A 23,200-nucleotide genomic window follows, 5' to 3' on the forward strand; every position below is an offset into this window, starting at 1 on the left:
TGATGAGTTGGAGTGGTGAGTTGGATCTAAGAGTCGGAGGGGTGAGTTGGAGTGATGAGTTGGAGTGATGAGTTGGAGTGATGAGTTGGAGTGGTGAGTTGGAGTGATGAGTTGGAGTGATGAGTTGGAGTGATGAGTTGGAGTGGTGAGTTGGAGTGATGAGTTGGAGTGGTGAGTTGGAGTGATGAGTTGGAGTGATGAGTTGGAGTGATGAGTTGGAGTGATGAGTTGGAGTGGTGAGTTGGATCTAAGAATTGGAGGGGTGTGTTGGATCTAAGAGTTGGAGTGATGAGTTGGAGTGGTGAGTTGGAGTGGTGAGTTGGAGTGGTAAGTTCTTGTGGTGAGTTGGATCTAAGAGTTGGAGTGATGAGTTGGAGTGGTGAGTTGGATCTAAGAGTCAGAGGGGTGAGTTGGATCTAAGAGTTGGAGTGATGAGTTGGAGTGTTGAGTTGGAGTGATGAGTTGGAGTGGTGAGTTGGAGTGGTAAGTTCTTGTGGTGAGTTGGATCTAAGAGTTGGAGTGGTGAGTTGGATCTAAGTCTGAGGGGTGAGTTGGATCTAAGAGTTGGAGTGATGAGTTGGAGTGTTGAGTTGGATCTAAGAGTTGGAGTGATGAGTTGGAGTGGTGAGTTGGATCTAAGAGTCGGAGGGGTGAGTTGGATCTAAGAGTTGGAGTGGTGAGTTCTAGTGATGAGTTGGATCTAAGATTTGGAGTGGTGAGTTGGATCTAAGAGTTGTAGTGGTGAGTTGAAGTGGTGAGTTCTAGTGATGAGTTGGAGTAGTGAGTTGGATCTAAGAGTTGGAGTGGTGAGTTCTAGTGGTGAGTTTGGAGTGATGAGTTGGAGTGGTGAGTTGGATTTGTATAAAGTGTCAAGGGTTTGGATGTCAGTGTGCTAGGTGTTTGGTGTTAAATTGTTACATACCAAAGTGTGGAGGTGTAGGGCACAGAGATGGCTGTTAAAGGACCATGAATACACCTTATGGATGAATACCAACTACACAAATGCCAGTCTACAGGCTGACTTACAGTCAACAACAGGAATTCTTCACCAACACCTACCAACAATATTTCAATGGTTTTCTTTCTCCCGTTGGTGCAGGCGAGATGCAGCGGACTCAGTCCTGCATCGTTCTGGACGTTGAGACAGGTGGCGTCCTCCCCCAGTAGCGCCTTCACGATCTGAACGTTGTCCCCGCCCTCGATCGTGCGGTGCAGTGACGTGCAGCCATCGAAGAGATTCACAGCAGATACATGACTTACGCAGTCATCTGTTTGAGAACAATAAACAGAAACTTGAAACAGACTCTCTCTCAGTCCATCTCTATCATGTTTTCTTTCCAATATCTATTGCCACACATTCTTTGAACATTTCAGCAAATGTAATTTACATTAAGTAACATATAACTGTATATATAATTATTTCAAAATGCCTACCAAAATGAACGAGACAGAAGTTTTTGTCTACAAACATTAGCTTGCAAATTCAAACTCAGGGAATCAAACCCATGATCTTAGGATTCTGTAATGTCTAAAGGACATAACTCTGCACAGTAAATTCTGGCACTGTGATGACTGGGCCCTCCATGCCCCCAATGTGCAATAGAGTACTAGAGATTATCATCAACTAATCATCAACAAATCATCAATTCATCATTAACAAGTCATTATTTCTCTTTCAAAAGTCCTACATAAAGTAGGAAGCCAATACTTCCACTAGCGCTGTGTACATCAGCATGAAGTACTCAGCAACATTCCATCCATTCCAAGGTGGGCGGTAAACAAAGGAATCTGGGCCATCCAAACCAGTGACTGATGTTACGAGCAACACCATCGGGGGACAAAGACACTCAATCTAACAAGGTATCACCTGATCTGACATAGAGAACAGAACAGAACAGAATTTATTTCGTATAGTCTGGCCATGAGGCCAATGTTCTGTTCTGATCTGATATAGAAGTCTTTAACAACTAGCTATTCTAACGCAGATTCCTACAGGATCAGATGAAATCTGATTGACATGTTACAGGCACTGTCTGGCTATCTTCAAAGTGGATTTATCTAAACTAAAAAGTAAAAACATTTCTAAAATGTCCAGTGTATTGACAGGTAAGGTGATTAATTTTTCATCGACATGAAAAATAGCAAAATGAAAATAAGATTGAAATGGCTTTTCTGTTGTTATTTTTTTTATACCGCCAACTCTATTGGTATAAGAAGAAGTAACAAAAAGAAGTTAACATGAAATATCACTCAAATTAGTTTTAGTTGCAAAGAGGATTCATTAAAAAAATTTGTAATAGGGGGCTCTTATTAGAATATAATTTTGGTGAAAGAGTTGAAAGATTGTAAATTTCGTGGTTTATGCTTACAGGCTGACATGATACAAAAGAAAAGCCTGTGATTATTATACATGACAGATATATTTTTCCAGAATTTAATTGCCCGTAATTAAGGGTGCATATAACACACAAGTATTATACATGAATAATTAAGTGTACATTGATCAATCGGAAGGATGCTAATTGGCATTGTTCACTAGCCAATATATTAGCAAATATTGCTGTGGGCGCTTTTTAGAGTGGGGTGCTTATTACGTCAAATACAGTATATACCGCAATGTTTACTGCAAAGAATTGAAGCAATGTAGATTGATAAAGATTTAAGGCCCTTTGATATGACATATGTGGTTATATAGTAGTTTAGGCGAAAAAACAAATCAACATTTTTGTGCCTTGTGAGTGCAGTCCCGGGGCATAATTCGGGAAATTCAGACATGTTCATTTGAAAATGATTTTTTTCTCTCTTTTTTCCTGACCACCAACATTGTAAAAACAAACTAAAATGCAAAATATACCCCACCAGGATCATAGGGAGGAGTAGCTAGCTCTCGTTTGTCTCACTCACCATGATATATAAAGAGACCCTTAGGTCTGCTGACATCTCTCAGCAGTGCATGTACTGTGCTGTCAGTATGCGAGGACAACAGAGGGCGATGGATCTTCATCTCTCCAAGTCTTGGTCTGGTTGATGAGAAATGTAACTGAATGTTTTGATGATGGCATTACATGTAACAATTCCATGGATGTTTCATGTTTGCCAGCTGCTAACACTGTACCCACTACAGGTGTCAAGCGTTGGAAATTGTTTTACCAGAGCCCGTTCAAAAAACTATTTAGATAAACATGTAAAACAATCTGATCATGCATGAACTAAAGTTGACTGAAATTTTAGTTTTACTGAAACACATACAAAAGTCAGAAGGAATGCATGCATAGTCAGAAAGAAATACGAACACTGTCAGGTTTTATTGTTATTGTCTTTAAACAATATATCCTGTGACTAACCACAGGTCCTGGTACTCAAGTTCTTTCCAGAAACTAACTGACCCAACTACCTGAGTTCCCCATCCCAGCCCTACACGACACCACTCTCTTACAAGGCAGGCAGCACTGGTCGCAGCTAAATTGTCACAGAAGACATCAGCACCAGAATAAACACTGTAATCGTCATAGCAACATAGTAACATTTACTACTCGGTATCAATCCTGGTCCACTACCATGTAACTGATCAACATCCGGTGTCCGCATATCGACACAGTGCGTAAACTGAGGTTATGAATTTAGCTTGTGTTGCGATCTGCTAGAGACAGGTCCTCCACAATCATTGAAACTCCAGGATGATGTTAAGGGAGCTCATCCCACTGTTGGTAAGCCTGCATGCCTTGATTGAAAACTGGCTGGGCACAACCTCAGTGGTCACTTACACTTATGAGTATCTCTGCTCTGTTGTCAAGGCAGTAGTGATGGAGAAATAATCCCTGAGACAAGCTTCCACAAGGGTGGCAAAGCCCACTACCCACCTGGCTTCCACTTCCATGGAACGTGTGAAGTCTCCACTGGTCTGAAGTCGGTTCCCGTTATGCACCTCCACTGACTGAGAGAAGTTACCACTTGCTGCAAAGCCATCTTCACAATCTGAACAAGAAGGTAGAGAACTCAGTATCTCAATAGGTATACAGTTCAGTACTATCTCAAATAGTTGGGGTACTGAAGGGAAAGCTGTCCAAAGCCTTCAGTTAATCTTATAGAGTTCCCTCCCCCCTAGTTCAGCCAGGATCCACTGACCTAAGTTTAAATCTCAGATTCCTTCTGAATTATCCTTGATCCATCTAAATCATGTACATCTATGATCTGCATCATGATGCTTTTCTCCCACATTAAGCTCAAAAGCCATGACAAAACTGAAATACTGTTCAAAGTGACGTCCAACCACCCACTCACTCACTCACTGAACAGGGTTATCTGGTAGATAGCTATATCTGGTCCCTTCAGGTCATCTGACCTTATCTTTAAGGTCATGAGAATCAACTGAAGACCATATTCACATGATACTGCATCAGATATATCACCAAAGCATAGATCATATTATTTATACTTATCTGGAGGGACAGAGCTCAATTTCTTTTACATGTATCTACAATACATCAACAAAAATTACATTTTTATCTGGTAACATATTTTTTCATCCAAACATGATGCATTACCATATTTTCTTGAGAATAGTGCGCACCCAAGTATAATGCGCAACCCCCTCTAGTGGATTCAGTGTTTTGGAAAAAAAAGTTCACACTTCACACACAATTTTGCCGAAATTAATTAAAATAATATTAAAAGGAAATTTGAATAAAATTAATGAAATAAGTTACAACCACATGTCCAGATATACAATGAACACTTTTTATAGACGGACAGTGTAATTACATGATTAATTTGTGTACTTCAATATGGATTTGTTGACATGGTATTTCCGGTGTTACGTGCTCACGGCAATGTCTTTGCATAAAAACATCAAAACTCATTATGGCATGTATAATGTGCACCCCCTTCTACAAAGGTGTGTGTTTTGGAAATAAAGTGTGCACTATACTCAAGAAAATACGGTAATTCCTTATCAGCTTTTCATAGGTGAAGTGACTTTTTTTCTCCTAAGGCAACAAAACTTCAACTATACCAACCCCAAAGTGACAAATTTATCTTTTCTCAGTCAGAACCTACCTTCCATGTGTCTTGGAGTTCGTGACCTTAGTGGTCCTCGGGTTGGGTCATTGACTCCGGAGTCAACATCCGAATCATCCAAACTGAAGATAGAAAATCCAGATGGTTAATATGTCAGGATGTGATGTTAGATGGGTCACAGAAGCCCCCACACCAGAATCAACAACTAATTGTTTATACTGATTAGGGAACACAGACCAACAGTTAGTCTCAGAAAAGAAAACATCTTACCATGCTTACTATTTTTCTTGTTAAATATTCTCATAACATATACATGTCATGGAAAAGGGGTCCACAGAATCTATTCAGTTTCACAGAGCTGAAGGCATCTAGACTTGCCATAGTATTCTATACCAATATTTTTTCAGATATTTTGATTTTGGGGTCTGTATGAGAACTAAGAGATTACAACGATCCTTGCAACTGCCCAATTTTTACTAACTGATTTTATATCTAATGTTACATGACAAGAGCTACTGTACAAGGATAACAATATAATGAGGAAAACAATGGGATTAACGAGAGAAACTTCATGCTCCATATTCTTCCAACTTCTAATGCTTCCAAATACTTAACCAAAGTGGTGTTTGAATGACTGTTATACAACATGCTAAGGCTGCCTATATGTCGGAGCCTCATCTCCCAGGGATAAAAGAACATGTGACTCACTCCTCCTCCTCCACATCCTTTGAGTAGACGGCGGACTCCAGGAGGAACTTGACTGTCGGCAGCCGCCCCGCCCGACATGCCACCATCAGGGGGGTGTCTCCCAGCTTCGTCCGCAGATTGTGGTCAAAACAGGGCTGCAACACAAACACGCATATCATTACAAGAGCGCAAAGATGGCTGACACACAAATCAAGTAAGAATATAGGTCTCCAGCAACCTATGCTTGTTTTAAGAAGTGACACAATGGATCAGGTTGTCAGCCTCTGTGACTTGTTTCATTGCATGTTATCATGTCTCAATTGCTTGGATGGAGGCTCATGAACTCAATTACTGGATTCTCTGTTTTAGCCTTGATTATTAACAAACAGCAACATACAGCTGAAATATTGCTGAGTGTAACATCAAACAACAAACTACCACATAAATGTACACATACCAGCCATGATTTCTGTAACATCGCCAGAGCCTTTTTTGACTTGTCTTGCACACACTTCATGATGAGTTTGGTCTGTTTCTCTCTGTGAGTCTCAATCATGATCCGCACACCCTCGTACTCAGGACATGTGAACAGTGCACCCCGGGCATCCAAGATGGCCGTCGTGGCACCATGTTGAAGCAGAAGTAGAACAATTTGACTGAACCCTGAAAGGTAAACCAAGGTTAAGTTTTTCAAACTACTGTGTTGGAGTTGAGGAATGAAGACACCATTACTACAACAACAGTATCCAAGGCATTAGGCAAGTTTCTTCTTCAATTCTTAAGCATATTCTGGGACAGTAAATAACCCTGACATTCTTAAAAATAAGACAAAGTTATGTCATATATTCAGCATCCATATTGAGACCGGCCAGTGGGGATCCATCATACCTGGCTGACATGGACCATTCCCTATGTATCAACCACTAGTTGGCCTGGACAGGAGTATTACCAAGACCTGGCTAAGATGGTGTTTGATCATGCCAAAATGGAGAGGGTATGTGTTCACATTATCACTAGCTTGTCTACAGGTCTGAAGTCACTCTGCAGGGAGCCATGACAACATTGCTGACTATTGCATTCACTTGATATTTTCTCTCCTTTGCACAAATCCCCTAATTGTTGTACCTTTCTCAGCAGCCAACTGTAGAGCTGTCTTGTTCTCGGCATCGACAGCGTTGATGTCCAGCAGCTTCTTGCCCCGCCCACCCTGGTCTCCGGGCGTGGCAGTCCGACAGAACTGGATGAGGAAGTCCACAATCTTATAGTGTCCCATCTTGGCAGCCCTATGCAACACAGTTGCACCAGTCGATGAGTGTCGCTTGCGAATGTCACCACCTTTCTGCAAGAGCAGACCAAAGTTAAACAACTATCCCATTATTAATCAAAATTAAAATCCTGTTTCTTTTAAAAACAATTCATCTCTTTTTCCAGCTTACATGAAAAAAGATATTACTTTTTGTAATGAACCATTTGGCTACGACACTGAGCATTGAGTCAGTCTCATAAATTCTGATTAAAATAAGAACATTTCTTTCATCAAAGACTCTTTTAAATACATAACTACAACACACTGGAATTTGAAGGTCTGATTAGAATTACAAACTGTAATTTTAGTCTGAATTTCAGATTGTTGTGATGGAGTCTTGGGACTGAATCTAACAGTGTAACAATGAACCAATCATTACTTCTGTGTACACAAGATTTATTTTATGAGTAAGAAAGCTGTATTAACCATATTTGATATCATTCTACACCTATCTGTGCCAGGGACTGACCTCAAAGAGGAGCTTGACCACGTCAAGATGTCCGTTCTCTACAGCCAGGTACAGAGGCCAGTTCCCGCTCCCACTCTGAAGGAATCACATCAGCAATTGTTACTTTAAGCAAGTATTATCATACATACACCTGTTTCAGATTTGTCAAAATTATATTCTATTCCTCGATGAGCATAGAGATCAATGATATAAGTATTAACATAACAAAATATGAATTGAAGAAATATTCAAAAAGACTGAAAAAAACTATGAGCACAGACTAATACTTGATCCTATTAGCAAAGTCAGATTCTACTCCAAGATGAGCATAGAGGATAGTGATGAATGTTTGACTGAAGGAAGTAGTGTTGGAGACACAGTATGCAATGTTTGACTACCTTGAGGTTGATGCTGTCCCCCTCGTCCAGGACACAGTAGAGGTCTTCAGCATTGCCATTGAGGGCACACTGGATCAGTTTGGGCATGACCACCTCCTCCTGGCGTCTGTAGACATACATCTGACATCATCCATATTGCTCATGATTCACATCTGATATTATTCATATTGCTCATGATTCACATCTGACATCATCCATATTGCTCATGATTCACATCTGACATTAGCCATATTGCTCACGATTCACATCTGACATCATCCATATTGCTCACGATTCACATCTGACATTATCCATATTGCTCACGATTCACATCTGACATTATCCATATTGCTCATGATTCACATCTGACATCATCCATATTGCTCATGATTCACATCTGACATCATCCATATTGCTCATGATTCACATCTGACATCATCCATATTGCTCATGATTCACATCTGACATCATCCATATTGCTCATGATTCACATCTGACATCATCCATATTGCTCATGATTCACATCTGACATCATCCATATTGCTCACGATTCACATCTGACATTATCCATATTGTTCACGATTCACATCTGACATTATCCATATTGTTCACGATTCACATCTGACATTATCCATATTGCTCACGATTCACATCTGACATTATCCATATTGCTCACGATTCACATCTGACACTATCTATACTTGTTCATAATTCACATCTACAATTATCCATACTTGCTCACAATTCACATCTGACATTATCCATATTTGATCACGATTCAAGTGAGTGAGTTCAGTATTACACTGCTTTTGGCAATGTTCCAGCAATATCCCAGCCCAAGAATTGGGTTTCACATATTTTACCCCTATGGGGAATCAAACTCGGACCTTTGGCATTCCAGACAAATGCTTTATGCACCAGGCAACCCCACCGCCCCATTCAGTGCTTAAGTTCCCGGGTTCTGAAATAAGACCTTGTCTAAGACCAAGGCCTTGCACTATCTACTGATTTCAAATATATTGTACTTCATATTTGTACAGGAAAACATCATAGGAAAATTCAACTGGCCACATACTCTTGTCAGAAAAGTAATGCAATAAATAATACTCTTACCGGTAATCTATCATCAAATAAACAGAAATAAAATTATAACTTTGAAAAAATGACATAAAATGAAACCTTTATAACCTTTATTCCATTTAGTGCATATGTACTGACCGTTCCCATGCCGACTTTACTTTATGATGAATGGACGACTTCTTGATCAGTCTCTGGGCTGTGTGCAATCCCTGGAAACAGAAATCCAATCCAATGCAGTCCGTGCCAAAACATTTGAGTCCACTGGCCCGAAAATGGCTCAAAGCATAATTTTCAGCATATTTCATATTGAACATAATTTTACTAGACACGGGCTTTGGACTAGTGACTAAGGTCACAGACAGCCATGAATTCAAATGAACTCAAACTTCAAATAACAAAAAGAGAAACTATTTTCCATAACCACCGAAACAAAATTACACAAGGCTATTATATGATTATTTCAATCTTATCTGAAATAGTATCAGTTTTAAAAAGGCAAAAGGTTCTAACCACATATGTATCTGGGAAGAAATCAAGAAATAAGTCCACGACCGCTTCATGATTGTTGAGCACTGCATGGTGTAGGGGGAGATAACTCTCCATGTCAGAGATGGAGGGGTTAGCACCGTTCCTGCGAAACAAAGGTTCATATTATATATGTATCTGCCTACCCTATATCAGCTGATTACCTTTACCACTACGTATTTCTCATTATAATATGGCACACATCACAGTTAACTTGCTAAATGTATGTTTGTTTGAGGCCACACTCAGCAATATTCCATATAAAAGATAATATCATAAGGCTAAAAAAAAAAATTGTCTTGGTTCTCAGGCATCATAAAGTTCATTGCACATTTCGTTTTTGTTTCCATTTTCATTTTGTTGTTGTGCATTGTGTTTAAGTATTAGGATTTTTTTATATTTTTGAAAATGGAAATATAAACAATAATACATGCAGCAGGCTTTATTATGATGCGGGTGGTGCCTGAGAACCAAGACTATTATTTTTTTTAGTCTACTCTTGACTAGGCAAAACATGCGATTGATATTTCGTAATTCACCAATAAGTCCATCATATGAAGCCATTTCTTGCCCCACTTACTTGAGAAGAATCTCTACTGCCTCGACATTGCCCATCTGTGATGCAATGCTGAGAGCGGTCATTCCAGTCTGGTAAAGAGAAACAGGTTTCAAATAAAGCCTTCTCAATATGGTATTAACTCTTTACTACAAATTACATCCAATTTCTTCAAATTTCATTAATTTCAAATGAACTTTAACTTATCATCAGATACTTTGCATGATATAATTACAAGAATGATGGTTCACTATACCTTTATACCATTAAGCATAAAATTTGTTATACAGGTGATTAGTTTTAATTTCCAATAGAAATAACAATCTGTTACATGAAAATGAATTTTACTAGATTTTTAACTTGATGATCACATAATTGTATGGAGAATTGGTGTATAATTCTTTCAGTTGAGCTGGACACACCTTGGTATGTTGAGCATCTATGGTGGCTTTATTCTTTGCCAGCAGATGAGACAATGTGTTACCACGGTTGTAAATGGCCGCTATCATCAGCAGTGTGTAGCCGTCGTCGGCAACTACACACAGGTCAGTCGGCAGCAACATGCTGGCTTCTACATCTCCCTGCAACACACATGAAGACATGAAACTCAATAGACAAGCGTAAAGTCAGTCCTAAGATGGGTTTATGACTACACCTATTATATTTGGCTACCTTTCTATTGAGTGTAGACTGTCATTTGAAGTTCTAAGCCAGCAATGCCAACAGAAGATTTGATTATGCCTTTTTTAGTTTTCAATTTAAATGTCAGCTTACCTTACGGACTTTCTCACTGAGTGTCTCAAGACGCTGCATTCTGTTGAAGTCAATGACCTCTTTGCAGTCATCCTGCACATTCTGGCATGATGGGATATCATCAGGGCGGCGGCCATCATGGTCCTCGATATTCACGTCTGCACCACGTCGAATAAGACACCTTAAATAATTTGAAAGAAGCATAATTTAATGTTTGGCTTGAGAAGAACTATCAGTAATTAACCTTATAATAGTTCATAATCAGGATGTTATCTCCCCTGATAAGAGCAGGGAAAGCCTGATTGTTTTTCAAAGAGATGACAACTCACTCGACAGACTTCCTGTGATTGCCTTCTGTAGCATAATGCAATGCTGATCTCCCATTGTTTGGGTTGGGTTTGTTCGGATCTGCTCCAAACAGACACATCAACACCTGTGAAACATAATACAGAAATTTCTACTTGTGTCTGTAAATGTCCTAAAAGAATGTTCAAACATAATTAAAACTTGAAATTGTAAGCAAAGGTATCTCAAACACAAAATACTGTTTGAATGTAAAGTAAAATATGAAAATTGAGTTAGCCTTGAAAATCAAACAAACAGAATCTCCCTACAACATGAAATATTAATAATTTTGTCTAGTTTTACAAATCATGGACATGGAGTACTTTTTTATGTGTAGACCTTCCAAATAGAAGGAAGGTATTTCCAGACTTTTGGGGTTATATAACACATGTAATAACTATGAGACAAGTTTGCTGCAAGTAACGATGCCAAACTCACATCACAGAGTACACAGTTGCCAGCCGTGGCAGCCAACATGAGTGACGTCATCCCGTCTGCATTGCACAGCTCCACGTCTGCTCCCTGGATCTTGACCAACGCCATGACCAGCGGCAGCTGACTCAGACCTACAGAAGGAGGGAGTGAGTGAGTGAAGGAGAGAGAGAAGGGGGAAGGAGGGAGGGAAGGAAGGTCTTATTCAATGGTCAATTTTGAATCCCTATTACAGGTAGGGAAACTAAGAATTGGTTACCCACTTGGGGAATCAAACATGAATCTTATACATGTGAACAAGCCTATTAGCTACTGGGCTCTCCCTGGGAAGGTTTACTATGATTATCACACATATGAACTGTTTCATATATTTATGAACAAAATAATATGGATCTCTTATTATTGAATAATATATATTCCTTCTAATATTCACTTACCTCCCTTGCATGCAATGTGAAGTAGGAAGTCACCATTGCTGTCACACTCAGTGTTTACATTAAAGTCAAATATCTGAAAAATAATTGAAGAAAGCATAAAAAACTGACCATGAGTAAGAACATTGCTAATTATTCCAGTCACTTGTATGTTTTGTTTTGGTTACATGTAGGTCATCATGGCATGCTTCATGCAATACTAACACTGGATCCTGACTCATTCCACAACTGACCACAGTGTTATACTATAGTAAATCTGTGTAAGAGTAGGAATTGTGGAAGTTGCAGCCTTCAGTGAGCAACTAGAAAAGTTGTGAGTGATTTGGGGTTAAGACAAAAACGAACAAGACCAATGTGATGCAGATTGTACAAATTTAGAACCTTTGTCAAAAACCCATGAGAACATGTATCTTGCTGCCAAATCAAGTATTAAGATGGGGGTATATTTGGCGTTCAAATCCATTTCCAACATATCCTGTAATAGCTAAGGGAAGCAACTCTCAGGCTATGTTTCAAACATGTTAATTCTTCAGATATTTTGATACATTTGGGGAAATAATTTTACATACCTGTAACTTTTTCTGAATCTCATCAAAGAACTTTGGGTTCTTGGCGAGACTGAATATATTGTCCTTGTCTTGGAGGCTGGGGTTCATCAGCATCCTGTGTCCAGTGGCCGAAACCTCACTCTTGGACACCAGGTAGCGCTGGGGCAACTGCCGCTTGACCGAAGGGCACATGCAAACTTCATCAGCGGTACTACCTGCAGAATGTCACAAACAAGCTAATGTGTTGAATAGTGTAGAAGTAAATACAGGTCCTTCTTCCTACTGGCTGACTAACTAATGTGTTGAACAGTCTATAAGTAAATACAGGTCATTCTTCCTACCGACTGACTAACTGATGTGTTGAACAGTCTATAAGTAAATACAGGTCCTTCTTCCTACTGACTGACTAATGTGTTGAACAGTGTATAAGTAAATACAGGTCCTTCTTCCTACTGACTGACTAATGTGTTGAACAGTCTATAAGTATATACAGGTCCCTCTTCCTACTGACTAACTAATGTGTTGAACAGTGCAGGGGGCCGGAAAATTTAAAATCCCAATCAGACATTTGCATTTAGGCCATCTCCCCTGCAAATAGCGTATTTTAATACGACTTTTTACACACACATTACAAGTTGTTACGTGAATTGTTTCAATTTAAATTGTTTAATTCACCGGACAATTAATAACAAATAATATCATTTTAGATATATATGGAAAACATACGTTTGTTTCTGTTATAATAACGATCTGTTAACGTAGTGAACGGTCTAATTAATATTCATGAGTCTGCTCAAGTGTACGCGTTGTAACATTTGGATCGAGACTATTATCCCATATTTGGTTATCACGTGACCTCACGGGAAAAGTTTTTTTTTAAACTAAAGATTATTTAAAAACAAGACAGATAATATAATCATAAATACTAAACTATTGTTGATAGCAATAGTTATTTGAATACTTTCTTCATCTGTTCTTAATTATTGACCATAAAAAAATTTGATATCGATCGTCACAGAAAGCAAAATGGCGGTCAATCAAGATTCAATATACGACTAGCTACTGAAAACAATAAAATCTGCAAATCCTCATTGTATGTCAACCAAGTGAAAGTCGTTAGCCAAGACTTACAAAATGATCATTCAGACTTTTAGGGTTTGGCAGATCCGCTCGACTGATTTGCATCGGTCGACTGGCTGTCGTCACGCTTTCGCTTCTTGTCTGAGGTTACGTTTCGTAGCATTGTGAGGATAATGAGGTACATCGATGATGCAAGGTATTTATGTACAGTTGTAAACACATTTTACTCAAATTAACAAGATGTTCTCAGTAATTAATCCTCGATTAATCAGCGTCAACTCAGTTTATTGCCTATTACTGTGATTGACCGATTGGACTATCATGTAGTTACAATGTATTTACAGCAATCAAAACAAACAAAGCTTGTCAGTGTAGATAATCTTCATTGTGTTACAACTGCAGACAGAAACTGCTCAGTCCTAACTGTTGATCACATCCGGTCAAAATTTAAGAATGTCCTGACAATACTTTTTAAAATGTCCGGACAGAAAAATTTAAATGTCCGGTAAGTAATATTTTAAACCGTACATTTGAGATTCCAAATCAGACATGTCCGGCGTATATGACAGTTTCCAGACTCCGGGAACAGTGTATGAGTAAATACAGGTCCTTCTTCCTACTGACTAACTAATGTGTTGAACAGTCTATAAGTAAATACAGGTCCTTCTTCCTACTGACTGACTAATGTGTTGAACAGTCTATAAGTAAATACAGGTCCTTCCTCCTACTGACTGACTAATGTGTTGAACAGTGTATAAGTAAATACAGGTCCTTCTTCCTACTGACTGACTAATGTGTTGAACAGTCTATAAGTAAATACAGGTCCTTCCTCCTACTGATTGACTAATGTGTTGAACAGTCTATAAGTAAATACAGGTCCTTCTTCCTACTGACTGACTAATGTGTTGAACAGTCTATAAGTAAATACAGGTCCTTCCTCCTACTGACTGACTAATGTGTTGAACAGTCTATAAGTAAATACAGGTCCTTCTTCCTACTGACTGACTAATGTGTTGAACAGTCTATAAGTAAATACAGGTCCTTCCTCCTACTGACTGACTAATGTGTTGAACAGTCTATAAGTAAATACAGGTCCTTCTTCCTACTGACTGACTAATGTGTTGAACAGTGTATAAGTAAATACAGGTCCTTCTTCCTACTGACTGACTAATGTGTTGAACAGTGTATAAGTAAATACAGGTCCTTCTTCCTACTGACTGACTAATGTGTTGAACAGTGTATAAGTAAATACAGGTCCTTCTTCCTACTGACTGACTAATGCGTTGAACAGTCTATAAGTAAATACAGGTCCTTCCTCCTACTGACTGACTAATGTGTTGAACAGTCTATAAGTAAATACAGGTCCTTCCTCCTACTGACTGACTAATGTGTTGAACAGTCTATAAGTAAATACAGGTCCTTCTTCCTACTGACTGACTAATGTGTTGAACAGTCTATAAGTAAATACAGGTCCTTCTTCCTACTGACTGACTAATGTGTTGAACAGTCTATAAGTAAATACAGGTCCTTCTTCCTACTAACTAACTAATATGTTGAACAGTCTATAAGTAAATACAGGTCCTTCTTCCTACTGACTAACTAATATGTTGAACAATCTATAAGTAAATACAGGTCCTTCTTCCTACTAACTGACTAATGTGTTGAACAATCTATAAGTAAATACAGGTCCTTCTTCCTACTAACTGACTACTGTGTCGAACAGTCTATAAGTAAATACAGGTCCTTCTTCCTACTGGCTGACTAATGTGTTGAACAGTGTATAAGTAAATACAGGTCCTTCCTCCTACTGACTGACTAATGTGTTGAACAGTCTATAAGTAAATACAGGTCCTTCTTCCTACTGACTGACTAATGTGTTGAACAGTCTATAAGTAAATACAGGTCCTTCTTCCTACTGACTGACTAATGTGTTGAACAGTCTATAAGTATATACAGGTCCTTCTTCCTACTGACTGACTAATGTGTTGAACAGTGTATAAGTAAATACAGGTCCTTCTTCCTACTGACTGACTAATGTGTTGAACAGTGTATAAGTAAATACAGGTCCTTCTTCCTACTAACTAACTAATATGTTGAACAGTCTATAAGTAAATACAGGTCCTTCTTCCTACTGACTAACTAATGTGTTGAACAATCTATAAGTACATACAGGTCCTTCTTCCTACTAACTGACTACTGTGTCGAACAGTCTATAAGTAAATACAGGTCCTTCTTCCTACTGACTGACTAATGTGTTGAACAGTCTATAAGTTCATACAGGTCCTTCTTCCTACTAACTGACTACTGTGTCGAACAGTCTATAAGTAAATACAGGTCCTTCTTCCTACTGACTGACTAATGTGTTGAACAGTCTATAAGTTCATACAGGTCCTTCTTCCTACTAACTGACTACTGTGTCGAACAGTCTATAAGTAAATACAGGTCCTTCTTCCTACTGACTGACTAATGTGTTGAACAGTGTATAAGTAAATACAGGTCCTTCTTCCTACTGACTGACTAATGTGTTGAACAGTCTATAAGTAAATACAGGTCCTTCTTCCTACTGACTGACTAATGTGTTGAACAGTGTATAAGTAAATACAGGTCCTTCTTCCTACTGACTGACTAATGTGTTGAACAGTCTATAAGTATATACAGGTCCTTCTTCCTACTGACTGACTAATGTGTTGAACAGTGTATAAGTAAATACAGGTCCTTCTTCCTACTGACTGACTAATGTGTTGAACAGTGTATAAGTAAATACAGGTCCTTCTTCCTACTAACTAACTAATATGTTGAACAGTCTATAAGTAAATACAGGTCCTTCTTCCTACTGACTAACTAATGTGTTGAACAATCTATAAGTACATACAGGTCCTTCTTCCTACTAACTGACTACTGTGTCGAACAGTCTATAAGTAAATACAGGTCCTTCTTCCTACTGACTGACTAATGTGTTGAACAGTCTATAAGTTCATACAGGTCCTTCTTCCTACTAACTGACTAATGTGTTGAACAGTCTATAAGTAAATACAGGTCCTTCTTCCTACTGACTAACTAATATGTTGAACAGTCTATAAGTAAATACAGGTCCTTCTTCCTACTGACTAACTAATGTGTTGAACAATCTATAAGTAAATACAGGTCCTTCTTCCTACTGACTAACTAATGTGTTGAACAATCTATAAGTAAATACAGGTCCTTCTTCCTACTGACTAACTAATGTGTTGAACAGTCTATAAGTAAATACAGGTCCTTCCTCCTTCTGGCTGACTAACTGACTTGTTGTGTCTGCTATTAATCACATTTCTAGACAGATGGAAACAGTAATTCCTTGTAAATACCACATTATCATACTTAGGTCTCTCAAGTCAGTGGGTACTCTGTCTGATGTCAGCTTGTCACGCAAGTAGTGTTAATACCACCATAGGCAGTGACCAACAGTTATCTCAGCTCTAAGATACACTGTCAGTACATCCTTGAACATTAGCGCTTGTGACATAAAGACTTTATAAATGTTGGTTTATTCTGTCTGTTGATTTTCTGCTGCTATGGAAGAAGACAGTATCAACTGACTATACCACAATCTGGCACAATTTAATCCCATAATCCCTATGGTATACTTTCCTAGCAGCAGAACAATTACAGTTCAACTTAGTTTGCGTAGACTGAACTTTTTGTTTTAGCTTTGTGAGTGAACATTGCATTACGGTGCAATTTTGAAAACTATTCACAGCTTTGTCGATTAAAAGTAAAGGGAAAAATAAGTTACGAAATAGGATTCACCGGAAATTTGTTGTTATACTATTAAAGAGAAAAATAAATAAAAAATGACAACACACCAACATCAGAAACAGTTTCAACTCTGAAGCCCAGCAAGATTAAATCACAACACTGACTGTTGCTTGCAATGAAAACATGCATACTCAATATTCTACACATAAAGTACTTATCTCAGTCAGCTTACACAAACCCCACCTCTTCTTTCATGGTGGTCTATACATCAACATGAGTTTACACAACCCAGATTACAGACAACAACTAAAATAGGAAAATCATATCTCTTTCCATGATATACATTCATCAAATAATTTTGGTGAAACCCATCAGCACATTTAGAAGCCTAACAAACCTAGAATCATAGTCAGGTAGACTCTGGGATTCAAACCCATGATTCAAACCTCTGATCATAGGTTGCTGGTACACCAAAGGGAAGTAACTGTGCACAGCAAATTCTGGCACCTTGATGACAGGGATACCCATGCTCTGACATGCACCAGAGAATGGGGGCCTATTCTCACTCCCATCCCCATTTGGTTAAAAGTTGTGATAACATAAGCATGATTCCTATACAGCTAAATGTCACATTTGGGTTGTTCTTCAGATCTTCTACTTACCCATTGGCCTGTAATGATAACTGTCCTTAGGTCTTACATACATCCGCACATCACTCTCTGACAAGTATATGACACTATACGATTCAGGAAACACAAATGTTCTAAAACTCTCCCCAATTACAGCCATTACGCTGAATCATGCCAATGTGATCTGTCCTTGTTATATATACCCTTACGATTCACTGACTACAAGCTGGGCATTATGGGTAATATCGGTACTTATTGACGTGAGAATCAGTGCAATAACTACCACCTCTGATGTTAAGACATCAGGATAATACTCCCAGTATTGGTCTTCATGTCTGGACACCCATATTGACACACAATAAACTAATCATGTCGTAACGACCACATTCATAATATGCTTAATTTCAGATTTATTCTAAAAGAATTAATTTTTCCTATTGACCTATTTTCACATGGTTCTCGCCATCTTTCTATGAACTCAATATCCTCTAATTATAATGTACAGCTAATCCAAAGTTTGTTATCTTAATCTCTTAATAGCAACTAATTAACAACTCAATTGCTAATTCCAGATCCCCTGCTGATTACGAGATCATAGGAGGCGGGTCTTCAGATTAATGGGGGTAACAAGTCAGGGAGAGTAAGGACCTGAGTGTTATTGAATGCAACAGTCAGAAATATTCCAGCAAACTGCAAATACTCTAGAGCTGAGCACCTTGTAATTTAGTATATTCTTATAAATGTTCAGAGTTGGACTTGTTGAATCTTCCATGTTGGTACTCAGTCCTCCACATACCAGAATACCATGTTCATTATTTCATAACCATATCAAAACACGCTCTGCTGATTATTCCAATTACTGAATTTCTTGTTTGTCCAGCTACATAGAGACACCTATATACACAACATATTAAAGTAGTTTCTTTGTTCTGGGAGAGCAGGTGGTCATTGTGCTGTTTTCATGACTGGTTCCATTTGCAATAACTGGATGTTGTCAAAAAGATATAATAAAACAACTATGATTTCCCTGTTCAACCTACCATGTTCTATGTCTGTTTTTTGTTGTTACCAGGTAAAAAGTTGGTTGTTGAAGGTTACTTTCTGTGTTATCTATAACTATATCTACACAGCCCTTATTTGACATTTATTGAATGGCAGCAAGAATCAAAAACCATCCCTCATGCAGACATTCAATAAGAAACTTGTATCAAGGGTCTGTAAATCCTGTGGCATGCCATACTAGTCTAAGTCATTTTAATCTTTGCAAGATATTTTTAAACTTTTAAAAGTATTTTTATTCTTGGCATTAAAAGACTTTTAAATGTCACATACACTAAAACTTTGCAATCCACAGTTTTTACCGGTTTGGTGCACCACCGTGCCAGTGCACACATTTCATAGTCACATGTAATAAAATATAAATAAATGAATTGAAAGAACACATGCAGGTCCCTGAAGAACACCGCCCGTACAGGTGTATGTGCAGTCATTGCATGATAAATAGAGATTATCAAGTCAGTGTGGGGATGGTAAATATCCTGTAATTGGAATACTCATGGTATTTAGGGTGTCTTGGCTGTGTGTTGAGACTTTCTACACTTGATGAAACACCGTGTACATAGTCCTGTGAAAGACTCGTGTTTCACGTGAATCACATCCGTCCATAGTTTATGTTCACATATGCCTTGAAGAGTTAGTTAATTTTTTTTATTAAAATACACACATGTACTTACGAAGTGCCTCCAGCCTAACTAAAATCATAATTGGATGACAATCTAATAATTTATATATCGTGGCATGGGGATCTTACCGTTTTTATCCCTCAGTTTTGGAGAGATACCAGTGTTTATCAGGTACTGTACAGCATCATTGTTGCGGGCCAGACACGCGAGGTGAAGCATTCCGCTGCCATTATCAAACTGCTGGTCCACACCTGCAATAGAGAAATAGGAACTTAGTTTCCAGCTTTATATATAATATAGCATAGATAAAGGATGAAAGATATATCTGAAGATACTCAACCATACATGGATCACACATACATCACCTAGAACCTGTCTAGCAGAGTAACTACTATGTATACATGTGCAAAACTGGACACTTATATCTGTCAAATGTAAGACCAATGAGCATACCCTGGCCTTTATATGACCCCAACATGTCAGGTGGAAGAACAAGAAAAACAGAACATCCTAAGGAGTTATAACATGCCTCATTGGTAAATAATTAGTTATTGTTACAGACCCCAAAGTATAAATTGAATAAAACAATCACTGCCTTCCCTCCATGCCTCATCCCCTTCTCTGTCAGCCAATACTCATCCTTAATTCTCAGTTCTAGAACATTAAGAGACTCCGGGGTTCCTCAATACTTGGGAGTTCCCTTACAGAATTATTGTTATTTAACCAAGGTCTTTTTTTTATATCTGTTGGCTTTCAGATTTATTTTTTTCTCAAAAGCTGAACTCAGTGATTTAAAAAAAATCACTTTCAAATATGTGAAAAATATGGTCGGTAGTTATTAAAAATATATTTTGTACTAAACCCTGACGGGACAGAAATTGGAATTGTTGCTGCAGTGGTGATCCCATGGTGCCTTCCTTTGGAATTACTACACTTGCTTCACACAGTAAATACAGAAATTATTCAGAGACTATATGTTAGTCTAAAGTCATAACATGCCTCAGAAAAAAAAATATATCAAATATTGATGAATAACATATTTTCCTATGTGATATTACAAGGTTTTTTTATATTCTGGATTTTTACATTTTTATGTTATTAATGCAAAGGCAATAGAACAGAACCAATGCACATTAAACTGTTTGCAGGAAACATTTTATGTAAAAATAATACAGACAAAAGAAGGGTAATACTCTTCTATGGACACCATTATCTTAAAGTCTGACAAAGTGACTGTTAACCATCTAGCAACAGACAAGGCAGCTTGAGTTGTATACTTCCCAAAGTGTATGCAGCCTAGCGCAATATAAGTACACACATTATTCACATCATGACAAACAAGCTGTCACATGTATAATAATAATAGTATGCCCAACTGGAAGAAAAACAATATTTGCTTACCATAAACCTGATAAATCAGTGATTGAACCTTGTTGCCAACTAAAGCATACGGAATAAAGCCTAGGGTCAGTCTGAGGACATCTGACCAAGGCAAGCGACCTCGGGGACAATAACCCCAGACCTGTCACGATCTCAACCAAATCCTCCCCATTTAGTTTATGAGGATGTGATGTTCAGAAAGAGAACTACAGCAGCATGACTGGTAGACAAAATAGCGGCTCCTTATTGTGTCCACTTCTTTGGGAAATGATGTCACTTTAACCACACAACCCAATCATCCCTTAGGCGAAACTTTTTCTAATATATGATTCTCAGATTTTTGCTTTCCAAATAGTTTGAGTCGGTCTACATAGCCAAAGAAATCTATTATTAGAAATTTGTGTAACTTTTTGTCATTCTATTTGTCCTAAAGTTCTTTGGACCGATGGGTTCAGTGGGAGCGAATCAATACTGATAGTGTTTAAAGTGCAGGTTGTTTAGTAATTGTTAAGAGATGTGTCTGTATTTACTGCTCAGAAGTTTTGTTCCCTTTAAAAGAGACTACATACAATACATTCATCAATCATTACATAAAAAGTTAATAGTTAGTTTACTTTCATATCATTTTTGTAGTTGTATCTTTTTATTGTTCTTATCCATCAAAGATAAAACAGAAAAAAACGAAAAATTGCAACTATTCCAAATTTTGTTGCCTGAAGTAGCTTTAGGCTTGTTGGTAGAAATCATAAAGACTGTTGACCTAAATGCAATGTGTTTTTTAATACTCTTTTGACCATGCAAAAAAACCTGAAAACATCAAGAAAGTTATAATGATAATTGTTCAGCAATCAACTGTATCCTGATTACCAACCACACTGCATGCCAGATGATACACAGGAGAAGAAACAACTTCTGCCACAGAAAAGTATCTATTGTTCATCAGATGTTTTAGCCAAAATGAGGAGCTGGTTGACTCATCCTCATTAAACTAGGTTCAGGAAGCCATAAATGCATCATATACCTATTGTCCAAAGTACATTTAATTATGTATCATTCAGTTTTGGGGGCTAATAGAAATTGCCTTCACTGCAGAAATATGAAATACCTGATTGCCACACATCAACATGATAAACATGAAACTGTTAACAAATACTTACCCAGATACCAGATTGTGAACTAATAGTTTTTCTAACACATAATGATCAAACAATCACACAGTCCCAGTTCCCCCAAGCTGATGTAAGAAGACACATTCTGCCACCAAGGACACATTAGATAGTGAACAACTTATGTAGGTGACCGAATTTCAGTAAGAACCAGGTGGGTATAGATACCACAACAGTAGTATTCTCCTATCAACTGCTACAGAATAGAAACACCTGCAGAATGTCCCACAACAAGTCAGGTCGTGTTCTTGTATAGGGTTATAGTCAGTGAGTATGGTTTAACGCCGCTTTTAGCAATAAACCAGCAATATCACGCTGGACACCGGAAATTCAGCTTCACATATTTTATTATATACTTCGGTGTGAAAGACTGAGTTTCTGAAGTTGAGAAAAGTGATATTTTCACCGCAGTGAACACAACACTTGATATTTCACTGCAGTGAACACAACACTTGATACTTACATTGCAGTGAAAATAACACTTGATATTTAACTGAAGAGAACATGACACTATGACGGAACTATTGGCACACAAGAGTTACCTCCCCAAGTTGTCTCCCTTTATCGTAAGTGTCTTGCCTGTACACAAACTGTTGACTTCATATTCTCTTTAGTTCCACATTGACAAGGCACAATAGTGACTTATGGAGTTAATAATGCTTCTTACTGTTTGTTATTCTCTTGAAAATGTTTGGCTATAATCTGTAAATGTCTCATTTAACTCGTCAATATATAGAAACAGTTCATTTCCCAAAACACCATTTTTTCACTTGACCAGCGTATATTCTTTCGCTTCCAACAGCAGTCTCATAGATTTCAATAATATTTTTTGTTGAAGTTGAATTTGTATATAATCATACCCAAATATATTATAAAAATTTTAGTGACCTCAAATATTTTGTTACACTGAACTATATTTTAAGTCGTAATTACAAGGGGTGGTGAAACGTCCCTGATGTTGTTGGCATGTACATAAATGGCACGTACACACCCCAGGGCACACCAAAAAAAACATTATCAG

At 38.0% G+C, this 23,200-nt stretch overlaps 1 protein-coding gene across 7 annotated transcripts in view; it reads right to left on the minus strand.

Annotated features, from left to right (window-relative positions):
- The window catches only part of LOC139465667 (serine/threonine-protein phosphatase 6 regulatory ankyrin repeat subunit B-like), a 229,112-nt gene that overhangs the window by 138,572 nt on the left and 67,340 nt on the right, over positions 1-23,200 (minus strand). For all 7 annotated transcript variants that reach the window (XM_071247412.1, XM_071247411.1, XM_071247418.1 and 4 more), the window contains 19 exons: positions 19,762-19,884; positions 12,529-12,722; positions 11,963-12,035; positions 11,532-11,659; positions 11,078-11,181; positions 10,770-10,929; positions 10,418-10,576; positions 10,020-10,087; positions 9,425-9,545; positions 9,053-9,123; positions 7,856-7,961; positions 7,479-7,553; positions 6,829-7,042; positions 6,161-6,366; positions 5,725-5,858; positions 5,056-5,138; positions 3,861-3,975; positions 2,905-3,020; positions 1,060-1,268 (listed from right to left, as the gene is read on the minus strand). In XM_071247412.1, coding sequence (XP_071103513.1) covers positions 1,060-1,268; positions 2,905-3,020; positions 3,861-3,975; positions 5,056-5,138; positions 5,725-5,858; positions 6,161-6,366; positions 6,829-7,042; positions 7,479-7,553; positions 7,856-7,961; positions 9,053-9,123; positions 9,425-9,545; positions 10,020-10,087; positions 10,418-10,576; positions 10,770-10,929; positions 11,078-11,181; positions 11,532-11,659; positions 11,963-12,035; positions 12,529-12,722; positions 19,762-19,884 — 2,459 coding nt within the window. The remainder of the gene's footprint in view (positions 1-1,059; positions 1,269-2,904; positions 3,021-3,860; positions 3,976-5,055; positions 5,139-5,724; positions 5,859-6,160; positions 6,367-6,828; positions 7,043-7,478; positions 7,554-7,855; positions 7,962-9,052; positions 9,124-9,424; positions 9,546-10,019; positions 10,088-10,417; positions 10,577-10,769; positions 10,930-11,077; positions 11,182-11,531; positions 11,660-11,962; positions 12,036-12,528; positions 12,723-19,761; positions 19,885-23,200) is intronic.

Source organism: Haliotis cracherodii, unplaced genomic scaffold (genome assembly GCF_022045235.1).
Source record: "Haliotis cracherodii isolate W230 unplaced genomic scaffold, xgHalCrac1.p SCAF_18, whole genome shotgun sequence".
NCBI lineage: Eukaryota > Metazoa > Mollusca > Gastropoda > Lepetellida > Haliotidae > Haliotis > Haliotis cracherodii.